Source organism: Corythoichthys intestinalis, chromosome 2 (genome assembly GCF_030265065.1).
Source record: "Corythoichthys intestinalis isolate RoL2023-P3 chromosome 2, ASM3026506v1, whole genome shotgun sequence".
Classification (NCBI taxonomy): domain Eukaryota; kingdom Metazoa; phylum Chordata; class Actinopteri; order Syngnathiformes; family Syngnathidae; genus Corythoichthys; species Corythoichthys intestinalis.
In genome coordinates, this window is record NC_080396.1 from 9,566,193 (window position 1) to 9,583,941 (window position 17,749).

The 17,749-nt window shown below is 37.7% G+C and overlaps 1 protein-coding gene across 9 annotated transcripts in view; it reads left to right on the plus strand.

The window, feature by feature from the left end:
- The first annotated feature begins 5,698 nt into the window (after positions 1–5,698).
- The window catches only part of dzip1 (DAZ interacting zinc finger protein 1), a 59,404-nt gene continuing 47,353 nt past the window's right edge, over positions 5,699–17,749 (plus strand). For 3 of the 9 annotated variants that reach the window (XR_009061774.1, XR_009061775.1, XM_057826273.1), the window contains exons 1-7: positions 5,699–6,047; positions 6,404–6,508; positions 6,919–7,109; positions 7,254–7,847; positions 16,232–16,316; positions 16,424–16,539; positions 16,631–16,670. Coding sequence is in view for 2 of the 9 variants with exons in the window: in XM_057826273.1 (XP_057682256.1) it covers positions 7,107–7,109; positions 7,254–7,847; positions 16,232–16,316; positions 16,424–16,539; positions 16,631–16,670 (838 nt within the window). In the remaining 7 variants the exon portion in view is untranslated. Of the gene's footprint in view, positions 6,048–6,140; positions 6,509–6,733; positions 6,849–6,918; positions 7,172–7,253; positions 7,848–16,231; positions 16,317–16,423; positions 16,540–16,630; positions 16,671–17,749 lie in introns of those variants that run through there. The other 6 variants (XR_009061769.1, XM_057826262.1, XR_009061777.1 and 3 more) reach the window with 5 other exon arrangements.

The following is a 17,749-nucleotide window of genomic DNA, read 5'->3' on the forward strand; positions in this document are numbered from 1 at the left end:
CTGGACCAGCTGATGCACATAAAGTCAAAGCAAGAAGCAGACGAAGCCATCAACCTGGACAAAGTGTACAGCCATTGGAGAAGTGAGAAGGCCAGACGTGAAAAATAAGGTACAAATTAAGTCAGATTTGTGTGTATTCTAGTGACATTTATTAAGCTTTTTAAATTATGGATATTAATCATTAAATGCTGTTACTACTAGATAATTTCGGGCAGTAGAAATTCTAATAGGCGTGAATAGGCGTGATACTGGTGTGTGGCCGCCATGTACACATCTGATGTTGCTCACCGTGGTCTGCAGTGTGCTCAGGGAGCTTGTGTGTTTGCTCAGACACATGAAAAATTAGAGGGAACATTGACTGACAGCACTCCTGTGACGATCTTTCAAAGAAAGCATTTGGATCTGACGCTCAGCACGTGCGCTCAGCTTCTTTGGATGACCAACCCGAGGCCTGTTTTGAGTGGACCCTGTTCTTTTAAAACGCTGGATGATCTTAGCCACTGTGCTGCAGCTCAGTTTCAGGGTGTTGTCAATCTTCTTGTAGCCTTGGCCATCTTCATTTAGCACAACAATACGTCTTTTAAGATCCTCAGAGACTTCTTTGCCATGTGGTGCAATGTTGGAACTTTCAGTGACCGGTATGAGAGAATGTGAGAGCTGCACTACAAATTTGAACACACCTGCTCCCTATGCACACCTGGGCCTAGTAACACTAACGAGTCACATGACATTTTGGAGGGAAAATTACAAGCAGTACTCAATTGGGAAATTTAGGGATGTGGTTTCTAAGGGGTATACTCACTTTTGTTGCCAGGGGTTTAGATATTAATGGCTATATTTTGAGTTATTTTGAGGGGGAAATAAATTAACCCTATTATATAAGCTGCACAAAGACTACTTTTCATTGTGTCAAAAGTGTCATTTTGTCAGTGTGGTCCCATGAAAAGATATACTTAAATTACTGGAGAAATGCGAGGGGTGTACTCACTTTTGTGATACACTTTCAATACATGGGTCAGGAAATCATTCTCCAATATTTTACTATGTGTACGTATCATATTGAATTGAGTTTATCACTAGCACACATCCAATTCGTATTGAACTCCAACTTCAAACCGAATGGACATCTATGGCGGGCAATGGCAACCAAAGAGTTTAATTTTAGGGCATTTCAGGTCATTTGCTGTTGATTTAGGGGCATTTATGGGTCACCTTCTGTTGACTTTGGGTTACAGAACAGGAAGTGACCTTGGAATCTCCCCAAATAAATAGGCACTGACTCAAAATCAACAGAAAGTGACCTGTAAATCCCCCGAAGGAAAAAAAAAAATTGGCTGTGAATGCGCTGGTTTCAGATGAACGAACAGTCGTTCAAAATTCATTCCGTCTAAATGGATTGGACGTCTATCGTCGTCAATGGCAGCCATTGAGATAACCGGGACAATATTCTCGTGGAAGATTTTGGTAGCAACTAGTTTTTTTTTTGTTGTTGTTTTTAACAGTGACATTTTTTTAAATGATGTATCGATTCTTTCCAGGAGTGTATGGATAACCTTTTGGTGTTATCATTTATATTTATATATCGTTGATTCTCACCTTCCAGCACCAACGTGTGCTATTTTGGTCTCCACCACACCGAGAATGGGCAGAAGACAAGCCTTAGTGAGTACTGCCCTCTTCTGGCGGTACTTGATTTTACAATTGTGGCTAAGCGGAAGAAGTCACCGAATAACTAAAAATTGTTGATCAAAAATTGATATCAAACATTGTTCTTACATAGTTTGGGGTGCTGAATCCGAATCTGACCTCATTTTTTTATGTAATCTCTTGTTTTGTTTTTTCCAACGCAAGATTTAGTTGTGTGCGTGGATGAGCGTGTGGGGGGCAGTGGTGAAATGTAACAAAGTAAAAGTACTTCGTTACTGTATTTAACTACAATTTAGTGTATCTGCACTTTATTTGAGTAGAAATATGAAGCAGTACTTTTTACTTTTACTTCATTACATTGTACAGCACCTATCTGCATTTTTTACTTCACTACTATTTAAATTGTCGCCTGTGTTAAACTTTTTTTTTTTCATTGTGGATTGATAGTTTCATTTTCATGCCTCCAGCGCATAGATAAACCCCGCAAAACTACTGTATACCGAAATTGAAGACTAGAGGCAGCAACATGAGCACAAACTAGATTAGGCAGGTGAACATGATATGGACTAATAAAACGTCAGATGAGTGCTGCACACTCTTGTACAGTAGGTGGGGGTATGCACCTGATAGTTAATTGCAATCCGCCATTAAGATAAATGTTGGGGTTTTTGAGCTTGTTAAGCTTCTGTTTACAGTGCAGTCAATTTTATTGCTTGTTTTTTTCATTCTGCTAAGTGAATTTTTTGGTTCTTTCCTTCAATACGGACTCAGATATCTGCATGTATGTATGGATGCATGTTGTGCTGTAATGATTAATCGATTAACTCAAGTAATTCGATTGAAAAAAAATCAAACTTTGCTGCTTTGAGTATTCGTTTAATTAAAATGGCTTAGTAATGGTTTGTTTTGAAATGGTTTGCATTTAGTTTTATTGATTTGGGTGGATACACTGCCCTCTAGTGGCAACAGTGAATATGACATAACTCATTTAACATGGCTGAATCCAGCTGCTCCCTGTTAAGACCAAGGTAGGTTTTTGTTTAAGATAATGTTTTTAATGCATTCGTAATTTAGTTTATAGGTATATTTAGCCGTTTTTTTTTTTTTTTTTTTTTTTTTTTTTAATGGGAATATGTGTTTGAATGATTTGTTAAGAGCATTGTAAAAAAAAAAAAAAAAAAAGTTAGCATTTTTAAGCTAGCGGACTTTTGGTGTGCAAGTTAGCCTGTTGTTCTTTTGTTTTTGTTATACCTAGTTCCTCATTTATTTATTTTTCATACCGTTTGAGGCTAAGCTCAGGTATTTTAATTTATTTTTAAATGAAAGTGCAATCCTGCATAGTTTGAATTTTATTTTGTATCCGCATTTAATGCTCTTTTGAAAGTGCAATCTTAGCAAGCCTATGTTTTATATCTCCAAAAATTGATTCTGCAACGCATTCAGTGTTCCTAATCTGATTACTTGAACATTCAAACTAACTAGTTGATAGATTAATCGACTACTAAAATAATTGATAGCTGCAGACCTTTATGTATATATGGACTATAAGCTGCAGCTGTCCTCACTGTATTATGGGATATTTACATCAAAAGATATTAACCGGTAACACTTTAATTGATAGCAGTATCATAAGACTGTCATAATACCAAATGAACCACCATGAAGCTTGGAACCAAATGGCTGCAAAGCTTCATTGTTTCAAGAAGCTTCATTTGGCCATCACCGCTCCCTTGGGAGACAGTCATCCTGCTGTCAACACTGTTGTCAACCAAAATGCCTTCTAGTATCCATTGCAGTGCTACAGATGTAAAAACCAATCAAAATTCATTTTCCGTACTATGATTTCTTCAGTTACTGTTCCGGTTGTTTCATTAATTGCTAGTTATGGTATTTGGTAACACTTTATTTGACAGCGGCGTCATGAGACTGCAATAAGACCGTCATAACTATGACATGACACTATCATGGGCATTAATGAATGCTTATGACAGATGTCATTTAATTTAATAAGGTACATTATCTAACTTTTGAGTGGATGTAAAAAATCTGAGCTGGACATAAATGGAGTGAGTGACATAATTTGCCAGATGACACTTAATGGCATCTGTCATAAGCATTTATAAATGCCTATGACAGTGTTATGTCATAATTATAACGGTCTTATGTCAGTCTTATGACGCCGCTGTCAAATAATGTGTTTCCTATTTACCCAAATAAATCAACATATAAGCCGCACTAGACTATTAGCCGCAGGATTCAAAATGAGGGAAAAAAGTAGCAGCTTATAGTCCGAAAATTACGGTACACACTGTACACAGCGATAGCATTGCTACATTAAGGCTAAAAGCAAAAGACAATGTATAGTCCCTGACGAAAGTCTTGTCGCTTATCCTTTTTGTAGAAACAATAGCTAATAATCCGACTTTTAATTATTCGATTGGTTTCAGAAATGGCTCATATGAAAGGTAAGACCCTCCCAAATGATGTTGAATGTTCAAAAATATATTTGTTTCACTGAAAAAATGATTGATCATTTAATGAAGAAATAAAGGTCCAATTTTGGCAAGAGAAAAGTTTGTCGCCTACAGAAAGTAGTGTGAAAATTGAACGAAAAATGTACTTCAAATACAAAAATATGTTACATAACATAAGCGAATTAAGTAGTGGTGCTGTGAGATCCAAATTGAATATTTTGTATGACTTCCATGGGCTTGAAGGACTGCATCCAACACCAAACTTCACTGTTTTCTGAGTGAATCTCGGATCCATGCGGGATCCAGTAGGTCTTCTGCAATATTTGCGGTGACTGTGGTATAATTCAATGGAAGATTCATCTGAAAAATCCACAAAAAAGTGAAGTTTGGTGGTGGCAAAATCATGGTCTGGGGTTATATCCAGTATGGGGGTGTACAAGAGATCTGCAGGGCGGAAGGCAACATAAATAGTCTGAAATATCAACACATCTTAGCTGCCTCTTACATTCCTAACCATAAAAAGGGACAAATTCTGCAGCGGGATGGTACTCATACTACAATCTCTATCTCACAGTTCCTCAAGGCAAAGAAGATCAAGATCCTCCAGGACTGGCCAGCCCAGTCACCAGACATGAACAGGATGAAAGAGGAAGCATGGAAGACGAAACCCAAGAATGTTGATTTAACTCTGAGAGGCATGCAAGACTGCTTTCTTTGATGTTTCTTATGAATTCATCGATAAATTGTATGAATCCTTGCCGTACCGCATGGATGCAGTCCGTCAAGCAAATGGAAGTCATACAAAATATTAAATTTGGATCTCAAAGCCCCACTACTTAATTCGCTTATGTTATGTAACATATTTTTGTATTTGAAGTACATTTTTTGTTCAATTTTCACACTACTTTCTATAGACGACAAAACTTTAGTCTTGCCAAAATTTGACCTTTATGTCTTTATGAAATTATAAATCTTTTTTTCAGTTATGACCATCATTGAGGATGTCTGGGGTAGGATGAAAGAGGAAGCATGGAAGACGAAACCCATGAAAGCTGATGAACTCTGGGAGGCATGCAAGACTGCTTTCTTTGATGTTCCTGATGACTTCATCAATAAATTGTATGAATCCTTGCCGAAGCCCATGGAAGTTATACAAAATACTATTATGTAACATATTTTTGTATTTGAAGTACATTTTTTGTTCAATTTTCACGCTACTCTCTGTAGGCGACAAAACTTTTGTCTTGCCAAAATTTGACCTTTGTGTCTTCATTAAATGATACATCTTTTTTCGGTGAAACATATATTTTTGTACATTCAACATAATTTAGGAGGGTCTTAACTTTCATATGAGCCATTTCTGAAACCACGAATATAAGAATATCAAAAATGCCTATTGCATGAAAGCTAAGCAACCAAAATTTGTATAGACTCAGTTAAATATATATATATAAATATATATAACAATAATAATAATAATAAAAAGGGACTTCTAACATGAAATGCAACTAATATTTTCAAAAGACTAAAGAGGTAATTTTTCTCAATTGTCGTCCAGTTCAGACTGGCGGTGAATGAACGTAATAAAAACAACAACAAGAGACGTATCAGAGACTGAATAGAACGTATCGCCATCATACTTACTGTGGAGGTACCGGAAATGTAAGGACATTATGCTTTTATCCTCCCCAAATTCATTATGGGAAAATGACAAAAGACGCCATTTTTGCTGTCGTCTCAATCGCCAACATTAGCAAAACAAAAGTAATGGAGGGGAGCAACGAGAACATAAGACATTAAAAATGTGGGGGAACTTTGGGCAAATTCGTCATATGATTTTACTTTGATGGTACCGGAAGTGTGGAGATTGTTTTTACCCACATTATGCCCACAATTCATCGGGAAAACCGTTGAAAAACTCGCGATGTAAGTTGTATTTCCATTACAAAGATCAGTAAAACTATGGACCTGTTTTTGGAAATAGTCACACATTCAAATGACTTGAAATTTAAACAGAATATAAAATGACCACTCCACTTAGCCAAATTCAGAAATGGCATTTTCCTAACTTGTCGTTTACACGAACGAAGACGAAGTTAATATAAGCACAGAGGTCGTTTTCTTTTCTTTTTTTTTTTTTTAAACGTTCCACGAATAGTTTTCCCTGTACACATTTCTCATGGGAAAAATGTTGAACACATTGTTTCTGAAATATGTTAACTTGAAATATGTTCACGTTTGATTGTAAATTTAATCTTCAAATCATCTGATTTATTTTGAAGGTACCGGATGTTAGTCCCTGAGTCACCCCGAAATTCTTCGGGTCAACGCAGGGAGAAACTTTTCCGAAGTCGTATAAATATTATTTAACGAAGACTACCCCGACTGTAAGTTTGTTTTACATTTATTATGTTTTAAAGATATTTTTTTAATATCATCTTTTCACGTTCGTTGCGATAATAGGCATTTTTAAGGTCTCGGTTGGTTTGTGTACGCTAACTAAAATCTGTGGGAACGAATTTTCCCTCTTAGAAATGGAAAAAACAACAATACGCTTTGTACTTTATGGTTTCTTACGAAATTACTGGCGCTTCTCTGACAAGTTTAAGCATGTTTAAGTCATGCGAACCCCGATTCCATCACCCATGCATTGTTCGTGGGATTAGCGGTACGAATTGAACAAACCCGACAACCATTTTCAAAAATTGTCCTCCTCGCGCTTTGCAGGTAAGCTAGCTGTTGCTAACGCGAAATGGTGGATTTCACATGTTTATGAAGCGGCATTTCTTTCCCACAGGACACAGTCTGAACGCTGCTTGTGTTGGGGAAGCATTGAGGTGATTACCTGCAGTGTTTGGATAACATTTGTCCCCTTCGGGAAGCTGGTTTCTGTTTCCACGGCAACGCGGCGTTTGTCCTCGTGGCTGCGAGAGGGCGGAACCACAGAGAGACGACGGCTCATCGGGAGTCCTGAATGATTCAAAGATGGTAAGGGATCCGGGCTAGAACAGGTAGATTCAAATTGACACGAAAATGCTACTGTCCAAAATGTAGGTCACTTTATTATGCGTGAATTGTTCAGGTTTGCGTGTCTAGTCACATGTAAATGGCAGGGTTTATTGTCTGTTGCAGCCATTTCAGGACGGCGTCTACTACCCCTACAGCAGTGACACCCAAGGGAACCATTCGTCAGCAGGGATCCCATCCCTCTTGAATTCCCCACTCAGCCAGCGCTCAGTAAAGGTCCAGTCTTTACTGGGAATGGCTCCATCCGGCGCGCCACCCGCCATTATGCCTTTTAGGTTCCGCCAGCGTCGGGAAAGTGTAGATTGGCGGCGGATCCACGCTGTAGATATTGACCAGGTGATCAGCCAGCTCGAGGTGGATGTCCTTCAGGAGCACATAAGCACCGTGACCTTCTGCAGCTTGGACGGGGAGCGGTGTCAGCGCTGTCAGAGCCCTGTGGACCGAGCGCTCATCAAGATCCTACAGCTGGCTCAGCTTACGGTGGAGTGGCTCCTCCATTGTCAGGAATGTCTCACAGTCAATCTGCAAGCAGCGGAGGAGAGGTTGGCGAGCGCCAACATGCAGCACGAGCAGCTACTGGCTCAGTTGAAGAAGCAGGACGACAGCATGATGGCGATGACGGCCGAGCTCAAGAACCGGAGGAAAATTATACGTAAACAGCAAAGCCTGTTCGCGCCACATATCACCAACAGCCAAAAGGTATTGCTGACTTGATATAGTCTCTTTATATTTATGTTGTAGTAAGGGTGTGACAAAATATCGAAATGGTGATATATTGTGATACTTTGTATTAAAGATGCCGATCGATCGGGTCCGATCACGTCATTTTCAAAGTATCGGAGTCGGCAAGAAAATATCGGACATGCCTTTTTTTAATATATATATATTTTTTAATTAAATCGTTTTCTAATTGTATTTCACGTTACAGACAAAATGTCTTACACTCATTCAGAGTCTTTAGTTTTGGCTTAGAGTAGGACAGTCAAATTTATCGCATTAACGGCGGTAATTAATTTTTTTAAAAATTAATCACGTTAAAATATTTAATGCAATTAACGCTTGCGCTGCACGACCCACTCACGCATTGTCGCGTTCAATCTATAAAGGCGCCGTTTTACCTATATATAGAGCTAAAAGGCAGTGTAAAATGAGTAGAGTGAATTTAGGCAGGCTTTGGAGCCTTTATTTAATTGGCTAAAGCATTAAAATCCCCCTCTCAACAATTATAAATATCGTGGGAAGCAATGTGGGGATGAAAGGTTGTAGTTGATCTTTTTCTTAATACCATATGTTATTTTTCAACGCAGAGAAGATATATCAGTTGGTGTCACTACGCACAGTCATGGTTACACTTCCCATCATGCATTTGGGCAGAACAGTTAAATGGCTAGAGTATAATTTACTGCAAGCTCAACAAATACACTAGATAGCAATATTTAGTCACAATATACAAAGTCACATTTATCCTTTAAGAATTACAAGTCTTTCTATCCGTGGATCCCTCTCACAGAAAGAATGTTAATAATGTAAATGCCATCTTGAGGATTTATTGTCATAATAAACAAATACAGTACTTATGTACTGTATGTTGAATGTATATATTCGGCCGAGTTTTATTCATTTTTTTTCTTAATGCATTGCCAAAATGTATATGATCGGGAAAAATTATCGGGAATGATTGGAATTGAATCGGGAGCCAAAAAAAAAAGCAATCGGATCGGGAAATATCCGGATCGGCAGATACTCAAACTAAAGCGATCGGGATCGGACCGGGAGCAAAAAATGATCGGAACAACCCTACTTTGTATCCCAAAAGGTTATCGATATGCTCCTGCCAAGAATCGAGATATCATTTTAAAAAGGTGTCAATGTTTAAAAAAAAAAAAAAAAAAAAATGGAACCAACAAGTTGCTACCAAAATCTTCCACCATAATAATGTCTCAGTTAGTGCTGCGATTAATCGATTAATTATTAATTCGAGTATTCCATTAGAAAAAAAAATCTAATTAAATTTTGTTGCTTCCAGTAGGCCTATTCGTTTAATTAAAGTGGTGTTGTAATGGTTAGTTTTGAAAGTGTTTGCATTTAGTTTTATTGATTTGCGTGGATACACTGCCCTCTAGTCTGCCTTATTTCACATTGCTGAATCCAGCTGCTCCCTGTTAAATCCAACATAAGCTAAGTTTTTGTTTTAACTAATGTTTTTTCATAATTTAGTTTATAGGTATTTTTAGCCGTTTTTTTTTTTTTTTTTTTTTTTTTTTTTTTTTTTTTGGTGGGAATATGTGTCCAAACCATTTGTTAAGAGAATTGTAAAATAAATAAACAAATAACTTTAGCATTTTATAGCATTTAAGCTAGCTGACTTTTGCTATGTAAGTTAGCCAATTGTTCATTTGTTGTACATAGATCCTCATTTATTTTTTATACCGTTTGAGACTCAGTTCAGGTTTTTAAATTTTTTTACGTTCCTTATCCAATTATTCGAACTAACTAGTTAATCGATTAATCGACTAGTAAAATAATCGACAGCTGCAGCCCTACTTTTAAGTGATGTGTTTTATCAAGCGTAATGACATTTTTAGGTAAGAAACAAGTTTTTTGTTGTTTTTTTTTATATATAAGAACTTAAGTTTATTGAGTGAAAGCAGTGAATTTGTTGTTTTATTTTTTTAGATGCAATTGTTGGCTGTTTTCAACAATGTACATCTAAAAGACTGATTGTCTAAAAATGGGTCAATATTAGGGGTAGTATCTTGTTTTCTCGTGTATTAATAATTGCTCCTTACCTTTAAAAATGTCTTATCCGATTACTCGATTATTCAATTGTATTTTCAGTAGAATACTCGATTACTAAAATATTCGATAGCTGCAGCCCTAGTCTCAGTTAACTCTAATGCTGCCATTGACGGTGCTCGACGCCCAATCCATTTAGACTGAGAACTTTTGTCCATTCAAAACCAGAGCATTCAAAGTAATTCGGTCCGATTTTCGGGGCATTTACAGGTCACTTGCTGTTCATTTTAGGGCATTTACAGGTAATTTCCAGTTGAGTTTGAGTCATTAAACGACCCAAAATTACCTCATTGCCTGGCATTGGATGCCACTGACGGCCGTCGACATTCAATCCGTTTGAAGTGGGAGGGATGGCAGCGAATGAACGAATGTTCATTCGCTGCCACCCTCCCAGTTCAAATGGATTGGACGTCTACTAGTGATAAACCGATTCACAGCAGAAGCTTGTTTTTCTGTTTATTAGTTGTTTGTAGAATATCCTAGAAAGATTTTCTGGCCAATGTATCGATAATCGTTGTATCGCCATATTGTCAGATCATCGATATATATTTGCGTTTGTATCGCAAATCGTATCGTGATGTACCAAGAGGTTCCCACTCCTATGTTCTAGTATATTTAATGAGTTGCATCACCCTAGAAATGAAAAGAAATCCAGTCAGATTTGCAGAACCTCCACTGACTTTATGTGTTTTTTGTTTTTTTTCAGCAATGATTAACAGAAAACCTTTGTTTTTAGACACTAGGGGTTAGATTTACAGCTGCCTAGCAGATGGTGAGTTCAATTGAGTTTTTAATCCACTTACAAAGGGGGGCCAAGTGCTATTGAATCTGGCTAGCTGTCTCCTGACACGCAAGCAATGACAATTCTATACTTAAAATTTTCCATGGCTTTTGTGTTTATGGTGTTCCCCTTTGCAATAGAGCAGTGCAGATTTCTTAAAGACTGTCTCTCAGACTGGGGCAAACAGTTGTCAAGGTGAAAGATTATGTGTCATGACAGGGTTGCTAGGTGTACACAAGCAGTTCACTAACAGTGACTGCTGAATAATTCATCGTAGGGATGTCCATGATCAGATCACAGGATCAGAAATGGGGCCTGATCACGTCCAGTATTGTTTTTGGGAGCCCTTTTAATTTTTGTTTAAGTTTTTGTCTTTTGGACCAAAGTACTTATTAGTCTCAGTCCTATTTTAGTCATTTTAAAATGTGTTCGTCTTCGTCTAGTTTTAGAAAGACAGTTACTCAAAATTAGGCATGTGCCGGTATGATATTCTGACGGGTTTCACGGTATCACGGTATTGCAGTTACAGCTGTAAAATATATTACTTTGAGTTATCTGGGTTTTAAAAAAAGGGCTGCAGCTATCGATTATTTTCGTAGTCAAATAATCAATGAACTAGTTAGTTCGAATAATCGAGTAATTGGATAAGGAACATGAAGTTCGCACGAAATTCGCACAGCCTAGCTTTAGACCAGTACTTCGCAATTATTTTATGTTACGCCCCCCCAGGAAGACTTAAACATTCCGCGCCCCCCCCCACCTCTCTGCCGCCTCTGTAAGTATTTACTGTAGTATCATTTCTATATAAAATTCTTGTAAGTACACCTCTGCATAACATTGTGAAAAAGGTAATATAGACCCTACCCACGTGACGTCACAACTCCGCTCTCCTGAATGGTACCGCCCAATTGTCCGTCAAAACATAGTGTTAACCTGTTACGGCTACATACATTCCTCCTATTTACGGCGTGTTTTTCTGCTCCTTAACATTAATAATCAAAATGGTGAAGGCGTGTGTGGCTGTTGGTTGCACTAACAGAGAAGATGGAAGGAGAGACTTGAAGTTTTACCGTATTCCGAGGGATCCAAAGAGGAGAGCGAAATGGACGGCTGCAATTCGACGTGAAAACTGGGCACCAAAAAATCACCACAGACTATGTAGTAGTCATTTTATATCTGGTAAGATGCATTTAAGATATACTTAGAGGGTTTTGGGCTGACAAATAACCACAATTAAGATCATTGCTAGGCTAATCGCCGACAACATACACGTATGTATGTAGTGAGAGTGCTATCGCTAAACCATATAAACATTAAAAGCCTTAACTCCATTGACAAACGACATGAAATACATTAGACTTGACAGTGGATGTTAGCAAGAACAAAAGATTTTGAATTGAAAATTTCGTAACTCACCTTTCCAAGCACAAGATAGATTCCTGCCGAATTTTCGTGGAAGAGGACCTGTTTCACCCAACCAGCAACGAAGTATTTATAAGCCTCCAAGCTCTTGAAGTTTTTCAAATTTTAGTGAGAATAGGCTGATTTTGTGTGGACAAGATAATATCAGCGTAGCAGATGTCAGGCAGACAGGGCGAAGACAGTGGGTCAAAAAACATCGATTTGGGCATCAAATATGGATCTGGCGACTGTATAGACCCTACTCACGTGACGTCACAGCCACGCCCCCGCGCCATGTTGTCCGGATACTAGTCATGTTAATGCATTAGCGCTTCGTAAATTCCTCCTATTATGGCGTGTTTTTCTGCTCGTTAACATTAATAATCAAAATGGTGAAGTCGTGTGTGGCGGTCGGTTGCAAAAACAGAGAAGATAGACGGAGAGACTTGAATTTTTACCGTATTCCGAGAGACCCGAAGAGGAGACCGAGATTGACTGCTGCAATTCGACGAGAAAACTGGGCTCCAAACGACTACCACAGATTATGTAGTAGTCATTTTATATCTGGTAAGATGCATTTAATATATATTTAGAGGGTTTTGGGCTGACAACCACAATTAAGATCATTGCTAGGCTAATCGCCGACAACATACACTCAGACGTTGTGAATGAACTACCTGAAAATATATAATTATAAGGGGATAATCAGACAGTTGTCATACAATTAATTTACAATTTCACTATTGAGGTCAAAAGCCAAAAAATAAATTCAACTAGGGACAATCTGGAGTAGTGCTATCGCACTTCATATTTATTACGTATTATATATGTATATAGTGAGAGTGCTATCGCTAAACCATATAAACATTAAAAGCCCTAGCTCCATTGACAAATGATATGAAATACATTAGACTTGACAGTGGATGTTAGCAAGAAAAAAAGATTTTGAATTGAAAATTTCGTAACTCACCTTCCGAGCACAAGATTCCTGCCGAATTTTCGTATACGAGGACATGTTTCACCCAACCAGCAACGTAGCATTTATAAGCCTCCAAGCTCTTAAAGTTTTTCAAACTTTCGTGAGAATAGGCTGATTTTGTGTGGACAAGATAGTTGTAAATATCAGGATATCAGATGTCAGGCGAAGCCAGCAGGTCGAAAAACATCGATTTAGGCATCAAATACGGATCTGGCGAATGGATAAACTGAAGCTTTTCCACGTAACGCCTTTTATGCAACGGATCCAATGAGTTTACAGCATCAGATAACACCGGGGCTTCCATGAATTGCTCTATAACTTGCTCGACTAATTGAAAACAATGAGAATAGGTCTGAAAAAGAGGTACAATATGGCGGCCGGAAACAGCGACACGCCCATTTTGTGACGTAGGTGAGTAGGGTCTATAGAACGAAGCTTTTCCACATAACGCCTTTTATGCAACACATCCAGTGAGTTTACGGCATCAGAAAGCACCGGGTCTTCCATGAAATGCATTTTAAATTCCTCGATCAATTGAAACCAATGCTAATACAGAGACAAAATGACGGACAAGTGGGCAGAACCATACAGCGAGCACGTGGTTTTGTGACGTCGGTGGGTAGGGTCTATAGATCAACTTACAATAAAGCGTAAAAAAAACATCCAATGAGAAAAATATACTCAAGATATTTTTGACCGTTTCATACTGAAAAATAAAAATTTAATAAAATCGATAAATAATAATAAATTCAAATTGATTAGCAACATTAACTCAGGAGGACAATATGTCGAACAATTAGACCGAGAAAACAAAAAATAATAGAACAAAACGACAGTTTCATTGGACAGAGGGACAGTTTTTATTTTTGCTGCTGGCAGTATCAGCTCCTTTGCTATGGTGTAGGGTTATTTTGCACAAAGCAACTTGGTATGCCACCTTATACGATGCTGACAGTGCTCCCTGGTTTACTGATGTAACATTGACAAACCAGGAGGATTTTTGGAATCCTGCTGTCAGCTGCGAACATTTTTAAACAAAGTAAATAGTCTGGTCTTTCCATGTCTCCCACTGTAATAAAAGTCAAAGCCAAAAGCTAGATGCTACATACGCTTAGTCACATTTCCCTGTCTAAGCTTTTCATATCTCCAGTGCTCTTCTGTGTGCTCTTGTTTGGTTCAAAAATACTGCGCACACGCTGAAAATGAAAGCGGCACTGCCACCCACACTTTATTCTAGTACGACAGTAAGTATGTTTCCCAAGGTCACATGCGCCACCCCCAGCATCTCTCTGCGCCCCCCTGGGGGGGCCCGCCTGTTTTACGAAATTTTTACGAAATTTCCGGATCACACTTTTATGAAAGAAATTTCGTTTCAGGTTCGCAGTGAGTCAGTAACAGGCACACTTTTGCGAAATAGACAATGTTTATTGATTAGAAATTGCAAATGAAACTTTGGTAGGAAAACGAAGAAAACAAATATAAAGCAAACAACAATAACGCTACGCGCTATGGTTAAAGAACAAAGCAAACACAACAACGCTAGATATAGATTGTCACTTCTAAGATCCCCGCGCTACACACACTTTTGTGAACGCTAGATATATAGATTGTCACTTCTAGATCCCCGCGCTACTGTTACAAGATATTCCTTTGAGAATAGCAATCAAAACCCTTAGCGTTTGATAAGCGGGCGGAGAGTTGACACCCCCGGCAGAGTTTACAAAGGAATACAGGACAGGCAACCGCAGGAACATCCATGGCCCCAACGACTCTAGCTACTCTAAAGACTCTAACGCGGCCCGAAAATGTCCGGCTATTTATTGGCGCATGTCACGTGGGAACAGAGGTGGACACACTGCCTGCAATCTTATTGGTTCACTTGTTGTTTGAATCTCGTGTCCAAATATGATTGGTTTACTTTAATACATAGCCTAAAGGCACTCTCTAAGGCTCTTTATTGTCAAAGGCAGTTGTTGTAATATATGTGAACTCGCTGTACTCCAATACACAGCTGTACTTTTATACATAGCCCAAAGGCACTTTGTTGTATATACAGTGCCTTGCAAAAGTATTCGGCCCCCTTGAACCTTGCAACCTTTCGCCACATTTCAGGCTTCAAACATAAAGATATAAAATTTTAATTTTTTGTCAAGAATCAACTCAATGGCTGCAATTGACCGCAGTAGACGTCCAATCCATTTTGGCTGGGAGGGTTGGCAGCGATTGTTCGATCACGCAACAAGATCACTCAATGACAGGTTTCCCTGTTCAAAGGAATTTAACGTCTATCTCTTTGAATGGCAGTGAATGAGTTAAGGGCTATAAGCAATAATCCAGCGGTGTGCCCTGCAGATTTATAACGTCTTAATCAGTTTATTTTTCTTAAATCTAGTCAAATCATTTTCTACATCTCGTTTTGATTGTTTAAATCCAGTTATCATATTAATGCATCAGATTATTCCATTTACGTTAAGTATTGCTATTTGTTCTTATTAAGACCATTCATCTAAAAGTTGGTCATTTTTCACCTAAATCAACAAAAAAAATGCTTTCAAATAATGTTTTGAACAATATCTATTCTTGAATTAAGAGCATTTTTGACACACAAGTTTTTTTAAGATTAAATATACAAATTTATTGTGTAAAAGAAGTATGTGAAGCTTATTTTCAGCTAGCTATTTTTCTTTCAAGAAATCTGAGTAAAATTTCTTGACTGGCAGATAATTTCACTTATTTGTAGTAGATTTACACTGAAAACAAGGGAATTTAGTTAGTTTTAAGGAGGTGTGTTTTTACGATTCGAGATGTCGCCAATCCGATCACGCGATTAGATATCGTGCCCAAGCACATCTGAATTGGGTGAAAAAGATTGGGATTTTTATGATTGTTTTTAAATTTAAGGGCTACAAACCAACAAAATAAGATTGTCTTTTTAATTTTTTTTTTTAAATGGCTAAACGGCATCAAAATAATCAATGATAATGTCAAAAAAACAAATGCATGTTTTGTAATAAATTAATAAATTGCCACGGTATCTGAGTATTCAGAAACGACTAACAATGACAAACATCAAACTTCAATGAGCTGTATTGTGCCTTATTAATACCCGTTTTTATTGTCTTTTAGTGTGCATTTTGTAACAAGAAGTTCCTCACCACTTCATTTCTTCAGAGTCACATGCAGAGGCGTCACCCTGACGAGAATGATATGCGTAAGTCATAGTCCTTTGAAAATCCTTTTGAATGTAAAACAATTCAGTTGCCCTGTAATTACCTTTTTTTTTTTTTTTGCTCTTGTGTTTTTTACTTTTTAAACCAGAGTTACAATCAAACAGTGAAGAGAAATCACAGATACACTACTTGAAATCGGAGATGAACAGCCTAAAAGAGCAGATTATTCAACAGCAACAGACACTGGAAGCCAAAACGGCTGAAGTAAGATGGCGCAAAATATGAAGCAGTGTGTTTTATTTGAGAAAAAAAAAAAAAAAAAAGTTAATGAAAACGAAATTTTTTTCCTCCACAGAATCAAAAGCTGCAACGACACATAGAAGAAAGTGAACTACGTGAGTCAGCTTGCAATTTGGCGATTTATTAGATATGAAGACCTACCATAAGGCTGCAACAACTAATTGATTAACTTGATAATAATCGATTAATAAATTTGTTGCCAACAAATTTGATGATCAATTATTGAAGGCAACTAACTGTGGGTGTACTCCATGTAGGCGCATGACCAGAGGCGTGCGAAATTTCCGATTCTTAGATTAATCGCAATTCGGCCCTGGAAGATGCGAGAACGATTCACAAATATCCAAATTCCGATTATTGAATTATACCAGGTAAAGCGGAAGTAAAACACAGTCAGCACGGTCTTTGAGACGCAATGACGAGAGTAAATATCATGTTCAACTCATGCCGGTAGATTAAAAAAACAATCATACCTGACTGCGGCCGACAGCCGCTACAAACAACACCCAGTTGCTAGTTGCTACAAACATACGGCTACAGTAGATATCATATATATATGTAGAACTAGATGCAAAATTACAGACGAAGTCTGTGTTAGAACATGTATTATTGAACAGAGATGCGAAATGACAGACTTTCCGGCGAAAGTAAACAGCCGCCATCTTAAAGCAGTAGACCTCTCGAGAAGACTGTTTTAGTGAACCTAATTAACTTTTTATCTAAAATACTCCTAAATCGGCAGAATCTTGTCTTGAATCTATCTTTAAATGATGAAATAGTGTTAAAACTTTGACAAACGTAGACAGAAGGGAAATTATGGAATAACGGGAGCAATTTTGAACAACTAACAGTTGATTCACAACATTAAATTAATTTAATGTAGTTTAAAGCTGCTGATACTGAATGGGGACTGGAGTTTTTTTATTTACTCTTATTTTTGTATATTTGTTTACTGTTATATGTTAACTTGATACTGAAATAGTTGTTTGGTTTAGCCTGAGAGGATTTTTGAACAATTTTGGAACTAATGTACAAAACATTAAAAAAAAAAAAAAAAAGGAGGGGGGTGCATCAATAATCGTTTTATAATCGAATCAAAGCCTCTGAATCGTAATCGAATCGTTAGGTGCCCAAAGATTCCCAGCTCTAGTACAGACTGTAAATTAATACAACA